The 10,003-nt window shown below is 34.3% G+C and overlaps 2 protein-coding genes across 2 annotated transcripts; both read right to left on the reverse strand.

The window, feature by feature from the left end:
* Positions 1-2,878: 2,878 nt before the first annotated feature.
* On the reverse strand, positions 2,879-3,830 carry LOC141843668 (dehydration-responsive element-binding protein 2B-like). The gene has a single exon (XM_074731725.1). The coding sequence runs from the start codon at positions 3,828-3,830 to the stop codon at positions 3,039-3,041; it is 792 nt and encodes a 263-aa protein (XP_074587826.1). The 3' UTR covers positions 2,879-3,038.
* A 369-nt stretch (positions 3,831-4,199) lies between these two features.
* On the reverse strand, positions 4,200-7,423 carry LOC141843238 (uncharacterized). Its single transcript, XM_074731285.1, has 7 exons — positions 7,232-7,423; positions 6,864-6,970; positions 6,429-6,467; positions 6,161-6,254; positions 5,625-5,712; positions 4,541-4,647; positions 4,200-4,447 (listed from the first exon to the last, which is right to left on the reverse strand). Exons 1-7 carry the CDS (start codon positions 7,360-7,362, stop codon positions 4,324-4,326), a joined length of 690 nt encoding a protein of 229 aa, XP_074587386.1. The 5' UTR covers positions 7,363-7,423; the 3' UTR covers positions 4,200-4,323.
* Positions 7,424-10,003: the final 2,580 nt, after the last annotated feature.

The raw sequence follows: 10,003 nt of genomic DNA on the forward strand, positions 1-10,003 counted from the left end.
CCGATGCTCCTCGAAGCAGAAAGGCGACTTTATACTTTGGGAGAATAAAGCAAGCAACTCAGAGAGAGTGGACACCAGAGGATTGGATGACGTCATCTGTCACTCCTACTTTTTAACCGCTCTTTTTTGATTGGGCTCTTAACATGGGACGGGGGCCCATTGCGAGTTGTTGTATTTTAAAAATAATATATTTATTTTTAATTCTGCTATAGCTTAATTAAAGTAAGCAACACTGTAGCTCGTTATGTACTCTGTAAACTGCTTCAATCCAATTCAATTCTTTTTTATAATATTTTTATTTCGATCTGATCACATGATAGTGATAGATGTTTATATCAAACAGCCATCCAATTCAACAGATCACATCATCGATTATCCAGTGAGAAAGTTAAGGAAGCTGGAGCCCATGCATTTTCTCTTCATGCTGCATGATCGGTAAAACTTTCGGTTCCCTTTTACCTTACTAGAAGAATCTCGTGGATGCATGCAGTGGGCCAGTGGCTGTAAAGTTAGAGAATAAAAAGTAGGGTGTCAAGTCTATAAATTTTCAAACCAAGAAGAGATTACCCACTTTTTTACCTCATTCTTTTACTTTATGTTTTAGCTTTTTCATTAGGCTTATTTTAAATATCTTTATGGAATTCTCTTTTTTATTTTAGCATGTAAAGTAAATATCTTTTTTTTTTATAATCAAAGTGTTTTGATTTCTATTAGTTTTGAGAAGATGATGCCAATAAAATAATTTTCATTCTTATATTTATAACATTCTTTCTTAGAAAAAACTGATGTAATATATGTGTGTTTTTTGATGAATATATGGCTTCGATCCCATTGCATGTCTTTGAGATTGATAGACACTAAAATATTTTGTAACTTTGTATATAATAATTTATAAAAATATCATTACACGTGTTGAAATTTTGTATTCTTGAGCATAAAACTAAAAAAAGAGATAAATTAATTGCATTTCGTTGATATTTATATATGATAAAAATGGTAATTGCTCAGATTATTATTGTCAATCTGGAAATCAGATGGCTGTGATAAAGACCCATTAATTACAATGTTTGTCATCACTGCAAACACCATTATAAGCAGATATTGGCTAGAAGAGAGAGTCGGATAAAAAATGAAATCTATCATACCAGTAATCTTTTATATGATTAATTTTATGATTATTTATGAGAAAATAAATTGAAAAATTATAATTGATCACAATGAAAAAGAATAATACCTCAACTTTTTTTTTTTATAATCAATTCAATTATATTTCGGAGGCGATAATCGAACTCGTGAGCTTCAACTCTCAACCATCACATAATTCGGCTACATTCATATTTATTGTACTTAATTGTATTTTTTGATTGTGCTAAAAATAGTGTATTTTTTGATTGTGCTAAAAATATATATGATTATAATAAAAAAGGGATTGCTCAGGATTATTAATGTCACCTGGAGATATTTTTTTTATTTCAATTTTAAATAAATTATAAAATAGGATTATAACGTTTATAACTTTTTATTCGTGAGCGTAAAACTGTATATAATTGCATTTGGTCGATGATTATAATAAAAAAACAAAAAAAAAGGAATTGCTCAGATTATTAATGTCATCCGGAGAATTTTTTGTATTTATTTATTTAAATAAATAAACAAATTATAAAAATAAGATTATACACGTTTATAACTTTTTATTCGTGAGCGTAAAACTAATATATATAAACTATATATATATATAATTAATTGCATTTGGTCGATGATTATAATAAAAAATAAAAAACCAATTGCTCAGATTATTAACGTCATCCAGAGATCAGACGACTGTGATAGAGACCCTCATCACGATATTCATCATCACTGCAATCGCAATTGATGCGCGTGTTGGGCAGAGACATTCGAACCTTCGACCCCTGGCTCGAGGCCTTAAAGGCTTAGCAACTGCGCCAACACGACTCGGTAAACGGAAATGTAATACAAATATTTTATTAAATATTTTCCTAGAACGTTTCATTAATAATTTTATCAAAATATTTTTTGAATATTCAAAATTAATAAATTAGTTTGAATATTATTTTGTATCAATTATTAAATTGCAAATTGGGACAAATCTGCATCTAATGTATTTTAGTAATTTCATTCTTTTAATAAAAAAAAAATCAATAGACTAATAACCAATGACTAAGCGGTCTGCAAGTCAGAAAAATATCTTCTTTCAAATCTAATTTTAAGAACAGAGATGGATGCCTCGCCCTGTTCATAATTTGTTTCTCGTCGTCCTTCATATAGGCAATGGCCAACGACTCTCCGGGGGAGCCCTTTCTTCCTGGGTCACTAAATCCTCCTCCGGAAGAGCACAAAGAAGAAAAGGAAGAAATTCTTTCGTGCTGATGATCTTCATTGGCACTGTTTTTCTGTGGTACAGTTGAGAAACTAAATTTTGTTAGCAAGTACTCACTGTTTTGTAAGCCTTTAACGGATTAATATGCTGAAGCATAATGACAATATAAATTTGATATCAGTCACCGAAACATATCGAAACAAACAAAAATAAATTCTACGGAGTTGAAATAATCACCTAACAGTCGCAAAAGTCCTTGGACCAAGCAAGCTTTTTGAAGATTGTGCTCCAACTTTTCTGCAGTCGAACAAGATTTCAAATCTTCATGAATGTGACGTGAAGCCGGCAATAGCTACGCCGACGACAAGCAAGGTCGAGCTACCGGTTGCATCAGACACGTCGATTCTCATAATTAGGATTAAAGCTTCATTTTTTTTTTCTTTTGCTGAAGTTGAATTACATTTGACAAATTACATATTTCTTCAGAAAACAGATAGTTTTCTTTACACTGCTTCCTGGAACATCTTTTGCATACCTACAGTGACATACACCAACAGTTTAAAGGGTGTGCATGCAAGGAAAGCAGCTGCAAGCTAGCTGCTGCTGCTTCTTCTTCTTCTTACAGCAAGTTCTACGACAATAGATTAAACCCATGTACGTATGTGCAGAAAGGGCGAGTTTTGGGTTTTGTACAGCAAGTTCAAAAACACCAAGACGATTGCATTTCGTCGGAGTTCATCAATTCCGGCGCAAACTCTACCTCCGACCACCCAACGTTGTCGTCGTCAAAGACTGGAGCGAAACCTTCAAGTCCAAGGTCCTCAGCTTTCAGCAACCCCGTCACGTAGTCGTCCAAGTCGTCCAGCTCCCGCTCGCAAAAATAGCCCGCCGGCGATCGAGGGATCCCGGAGTAGCTCGCCATCGACTCGCTGGCGCTGGTGCCTTCCGTCGAACAGGCGGCGGGCAAGCTGGAGCGGTCGGACTGGGGGAGGGAAGGAGACGTCGACGGAGCGGGAAGGTTGAGGCGGGCGCAGTCGCCGTAGAGGGTGCGGGCGGCCTTGTCGTAAGTCTGGGCGGCCTCGAGGGCGGAGGGAAAGGTGCCGAGCCAGAGGCGAGCGCCGCGGTTGGGCTCGCGGATCTCGGCCACCCACTTGCCCCAGGTACGCTGGCGCACCCCGCGGAAGGTGCAGCTCTGGTTCTCCGGGCCGCCCTTCCCCTTCATGCAGCCCTTCCTCGACCGCCTCAACGGGCAGCGTTTCCTTTGCTTCTTAGGGTTCTCCTCCGGCGGGCCCATATGGATTGTGACCAGCAAGGGCAATTGGGGGTTTTGCGAAGGGAGGGGGGGTGGAGTCCTTAGAAAGGAGCGACCGTTGGGGCCGTGGACTGGGGGAAGGGGACAGGTGGGGAGGGGGCGCCAACCAAACCGAGCAGGAGCGGACACATGGCAGGCAGAGACTGGTTCTCGGTGGAGGACGAGACACGAGGCGGGCATGTGCGCCGCCTCGTGGGATTCGCCCGCGGGGTAGGTGTCGTAGAGAGCAAAATTGCCCGACTTCACGGAGGAGAGAGGGACACGAGTTCTATCATGTGGCATACTTCGTTCAAGTGATGTGGAGAATGACGCTCGTCCCATCGGCCGGTCAACTCCACCAGTAGACCAGTAAAACGGTCACCACAGTCCAGCTTTACCCAATCGACCATATAAGTATAATAAAAAAATATATTATTTCTAAAATAAAAATTGATAAAAACAATTATTTCCTTGAATAAAAATAATTTTATAGAAAATAAATTTTTAACTTCGTTTCTGACCACTAATGTTTGTAAAATTTATAAAGAATAATAATACCTATTTGGTACACTAAACACATAATCGAGGACATGGATAATAGAATGCAAATACAAGTGTAGCATGCACAAGTTTTACCAATTCAAGAAAAATCCCACAGCTCAGTAAGCAAATGACAAATCTCATTACATTGATATTATTTCATGTACTTCTGCAAGAACTTGCGGTGGAAGTCGTTTCTGATGGTATCGTTTATGAAGCGCTTGGGAGCCTTGGTTTCTCCACGAGCTTGATTTTTGAACACCACATCATCGTCCCACCTGCAAAACGCTAAGAATTAGAAGAGAGAAACGCGGAGAATACGTTACCAATGATGATGGGCGTAAAAGTATAGTGTTGAGCTTTAAGCTGACCTCCTTTTGACATTGAAGGACGCTGAATTATTGAGATTGATCAATGGATTTCCACGCATCAACTCGGCTTCTTTTACCTTCAGCTCTTCCTCCTGCTGCTGCCGTTCCTGATACATCATTACAAGCAAAAGGCTTTTAATTTTGGTATGATATATTTGAAGATAAATGAATTCAACGGCAAAATGATTAGATGAGAAATTGATCCGCAAGTTTCCAAGGGTGGCCTCAGCAGACAATTAAATAGGAGACACAATTAGGTCTCCAGGGAGTTTGCAGAAACAATATCCAGGGAGCAATTGATTAAGACGAGGAGACCATTTTTGAAGTTTGTGAAATTGGTAATGGCAATTTAAAGTTGAGACGAAATTTGATTGCTGGTAGAAGGGGGCATGGGTTGGTTATTGACTTTGTCATTCAAAACACTAATACAGGGGTGACAATTTGTGTTGTGTTAATAGGTCATACCATTTGAGCCAGTAAAAATATGAGATAATATTAAAAAAAATTATATGTTTATTAAAGAATAATTTTATAAGGTGTATAATTAACTAAACTCTCCAAGGAACTAAGTTAACGACATAAAAATTATCAATGCTTTTTAAAATGCTTTATAAATGGTCAATTTGTACAACCCATTTATATATTCAGGTCTTATTGTCACTTTTGGGTTTTATCTATGTTATCATATTTTGGATCGGGTTGGATCATATTAGTGAGTGGTATCTAATATTATCAGCTCTACACTAATATGTTCACATACCAACTGGTCCTAGAGGAAAGCGTGGCACGAGATTTACCACGAGAACATACTTTCATAAAGCATAAGTATGAAAGACCATTAAACAGTCATGGATCTCCCAAATACATAGAGATTGATCTATAAATACGACACCTCATTATACCCTAGAATAACAGTCACATGCTAGCCTTCTCCATTGGGCAAGTAGAATGGTAGAGACAGCCCAAGACTTGAGCATATGTATACCAAAAAGCATGCTTGGCATGCAAAGGTTCAACACTACAGAAACAAAAAAAGTAACATGCTGAAAAAGATAAGAACAAAAAAAGATATGGAACAACTAACCTTCCTCAGTTTTTCTTCAGCTCGTTCTTTCTTTATCCTTTCAAGTTCAGCCAATAGAGCCTCAGTATCATCTTCATCATCATCACCACTAAAGGAAAGAATATACGTTGTCACATGAATAGGTTGAAACAGTTAAGAAAACAAGAAAAATTAAGATTCAATGAAACACTAATTAAGAAAGGCAAGCAGAATCATCAAAGTCTTCATATTTTAAGCAAGATTAGTAATTTTTTTATCTGTTAAGTTAAACAGTAAAATTCATTTTTGTTAACAAAACTAGTGACAACCATGAGTATTTGTATTGCCTTAACTTGTATTTTGAATTGCATTAACTCATTGTCAATATGATTAAATTTAAATTTCCAATATTTTTCACTTGGCAAAGAAGTTTTAAGCCTCGCTAAAATTATGAACTGGATCATGGATTCTGATACTAATTTCCTACAAAACATACAGGTCTATTTCCCATAACTTCATATGCAGTATATAGAATGCCAATAATAGTTGCAAATCAGATCACATATGATTCTATCTACCTGTCATTGTCATCATCATCGTTGACATCTACATCAGAGTCGTCAGCATCAATATTCCTTGGAACAATCCTATCTTCAGCCTCTCTCCTTGTTCCTGCAACACACACACACAAAAAGAACCATAAGAAAATATCATCAACGAGATTATGCTCTTTTGGCACAGGCATCTGACTGGAGGCCAACTAAGGGTTATAAGCTCAGCATTAAAAATACTCTGATAAGTGATAAGTGCATCAAACATCCAATGACAGCTTTAAACAAAGATTACCCTCCAAGAGAAGGTGCCCTTTTCTTCGGTCTCTATCTTCTGCAAGGTGCAAAATTGAGCTTCAGTGTTCAAATAGATACATAGAAAGGAAGCACAGAATAGAGGTAAAGAATATCAAAGATAGAAAATAATATATATGAATATAGTGATGCAAAAATGTTAATCAAGTGAACTTATGGAAACTGACAAAACGATGATCATCACTGTAAACCAATCAGAGGATCAGGGATGAAACGTTGTAGTGGCTGATTTAATGCAAGGATCTTGCAAATATTTCAGCAGAAGAAGCATAACAATTTTTTTCCTTTTTTCCTTTTCAATGGAAAGGTTAAAATTCTTTTGGAATGCTGAAAAAATACACAAATATTCCCAACCAAACTAAGATAAAAACATAAACGCATATAAGAAGACGCTCGACGACAGGATTCAGAATACCAGTATAGGACTTGTCCTTGGAGGAAAAATGCCTTCGCTCACGCTCTTCTAGCTCCTCCCGGAGGTTCCTCTTCTGCAATTCATCCTGCGTATCTTGTCCCTCTTTCCTGCAGTCATATATACATCATTCATTCTCCACCAGAACCAGGACAAAATATCTCACATAATACTTTCTTCAAAAAGCGAGCAAAATGATCATTCTTGCCCTAAAATTTCGACCATAAAAATTCTAGAATCAACGAACGTAAACTTCAATTTTGATTCAATTCCGACGCATCTAACTCCACCCGCGACTGCTGTCCCCCAAGGAGATCGTAATTTGAGACGACGGTTAGGGTTTACTTAAAGGGAACAAAGAGAGTACTCACCTGGGCTTGAGGGCGGTGTGGGAGGCAAGGTCACGGGAGGAGTACTTCTGCGAGGGACCGAAGATCCGGGTGCCACCCTGCTCGTTCCCTCCCTTCGCCGGTGCCCACGTCGGACGCGCCGCCGTCGTCATCCCGCCCTCGTCTTTTGCTCTCGCCTTATGAGATGATTAGCCCGCGATACAACGCCCGAGTCTCGTCTGAATCTGAAGCGTATTGTAGGAGAGGCGGTTTAGGAGTTTATAAAAGGAACGGATATGAATGTCCGAAATGGGTCGGGCTCCTCTTCAAATTTTTAGATTTTTTAAAATAATTTCTAAAAATAAGCATTCATGTTGCTGTTTAAAAAATATAACAAAAATATATTATTTTATTCTATTTGCATAATTTTATCATTTTTTTAATATAACAATTTTAACTAAAATGATTATATGTCTGTATAAATATGCGTGTTAAAGTTGGTGACAAATAAGAATAAAATAACTAAATTTGATAGAAAAATAGAAGTAAAATGACAAAATATAATGAAGAACACCTAACTTCATTTTTTATCCAAATTTTATTATTCCAACGTCATTATAATAATATTTACTAAAATTAGTACAATGCATCTACAACTCTAAATTCTAAATCTAAAATTTACTTTAATATTGATAAAAAAATTAATATTAATTAAAATTATTGAGACAATAATAAATTTATTATTTTGATGATCTTTCGTCTTTTTCATTCCCCCAATCATTCCAATTTTTTTCTTAACTTGGTTCCCAAGAAACACAATATTAAAGCAGACTCAACCTCAGATCAGATCCAACCCAACCCCAGGCTGAGTCTGACCCAACCCTGGCTTGAACTCATAACCGAGTCAACGGGTCGAATACTCATTGATCCGGTTCATGGACTGGAACCATAACTGACCCGATAGTGTGTCGGGCCAGTTACGGTTCTAGCTCGTTCAAAATCACTGATTCGAGTTTTTTTTTGTGTGAATGGATCATTGTTAATCGACGGTTCTAACTATTGATATTTTTTTTTTAATTTTTCGATGGTTGAGATTATTTGACAGTTTTTTAATCAATGGCTACGATTTAGTATCTATTACTCTCCGAACTCTATAAATAGAGGACTCATTTTTCTCTGCACTGATTCTTAATTTCGCATTCTCTATGCGCTTTCGACTTTAATTCTACACGCTTTCGACTTCCACTTTCGAGTTCCGACTACAATAGAAGGAGCCTAACGAGATTCATCATCTCGATCTCGGAGGGGCAAAGAAATAGTGAATCTGAATAAAGAGCTCAATCTCAACAATTAATCCACTAATGATTCCGAGTAACTTTCAACACCTAAAACATAAAGAAGTATTTATGTAATTACTTCTAAGGTTCAGGAAGTTTCTCCTTTAAAATATTATATTTTTATTAAACATTTTGAGTAAATCACTCTTTCGTCGAAAGAATTACGTGCAAAATAAGCACTGCAAGGCTTTCTACAAATTCCAAGCCCACAATGGCTATGAGTCATTGAAACGACACATAGAAACAAAGCACTCAACAAAATATGAAATTAACAGTTCTTAAGCATAATTATTTAGATTTCCTATTAGTGAAAGTATTGATTCTGATTTATTTTTATATTTCAATAATAAATTGAGAGAATCATTGGTTAGATTTATTTCCTAGAACATCTATCATTTAGTTTTAGATTTAAATGTATTTTTGAAGTTTTTTTTTGTAAAGAATCTTTTAATTCTGTTGTTAACTGTGTTTCTAGACTATACTTACTCGTATAATTAAAAAATTAATAAAACAAAAGAAAATTTAATTAAAATTTTTAATAAATTTAATAATAAAGTTTTTTATATTTCAATATTTGTAGTGATCATTGACAAACATATTCCTATATAAGTGTGACTTACCATTGGATTGATAACTCTTGGAATATCTAAAAAAAAATTATTAATTCATAGGGATGTTTGGTTGGGGAGTTACCGTTGATAACCTTGGTTATCTGTCCAAGGTTATCAATAACCTTGTTTGATTCAGATTATAATCGATTCCTAAGTAATACAACATCACCGTCACAATAAATGGATTATAACCCAGAAATGTGATTACCTTGGCAACCTAAGGTTGTCTACGATTTCGAAGGTTAACGAATTTTTTTTTATAATTATCCTTTGATTTTAAAACAGAGTTAATTGAAATGTACCATAAAACCTAATTGAAACCGAATTAATTAATTCAATAAATTTTAATTTAAATACTTATAAATTTAAAATATATAATTTATTTTAAATTTTAAAAAATAAAATTAATGAATTATTTTATTAAAATAAGTATTTTAACAAATTATTTTATTAAAATAAAATTAATGAATTATATTTATTAATTTAATGAATTATTTTACTAAAATAATTATTTTATTAAAATATATATAAATTTATTTTAATTTTGAAAATTTAATGAATTATATTTATTAATTTAATGAATTATTTTATTAAAATAATTATTTTAATGAATTATTTTATTAAAATATATATAAATTTATTTTAAATTTGAAAATTTAATGAATTATATTTATTAATTTAATAAATTATTTTATTAAAATAATTATTTTAATGAATTATTTTATTAAAATATATATTTATTTTAAATAAAAAAATAAATTAACAAATTATATTTATTAATTTAATGAATTATTTTATTAAAATAATTATTATAACGAATTATTTTATTAAAAATATATAAATTTATTTTAAATTTTAAAAAGTAT

Source organism: Curcuma longa, chromosome 12 (genome assembly GCF_044706935.1).
Source record: "Curcuma longa cultivar G26 ecotype Majalengka, Jawa Barat chromosome 12, ITB_CL_G26_1.1, whole genome shotgun sequence".
In the NCBI taxonomy this organism is placed as follows: Eukaryota; Viridiplantae; Streptophyta; class Magnoliopsida; order Zingiberales; family Zingiberaceae; genus Curcuma; species Curcuma longa.

What these genes read in the sequence shown, in the direction of transcription:
- LOC141843668 (XM_074731725.1), bottom strand. Translation starts at nt 3,830, where the DNA reads ATGCCCGCCTCGTGTCTCGTCCTCCACCGAGAACCAGTCTCTGCCTGC.
- LOC141843238 (XM_074731285.1), bottom strand. Translation starts at nt 7,362, where the DNA reads ATGACGACGGCGGCGCGTCCGACGTGGGCACCGGCGAAGGGAGGGAAC. An exon ending in CACACCGCCCTCAAGCCCAG is followed by an intron (nt 6,971 to 7,231) that starts GTGAGTACTCTC and finishes ATATGACTGCAG; the next exon opens with GAAAGAGGGACAAGATACGC. An exon ending in TCCTTCAATGTCAAAAGGAG is followed by an intron (nt 4,448 to 4,540) that starts GTCAGCTTAAAG and finishes AGCGTTTTGCAG; the next exon opens with GTGGGACGATGATGTGGTGT.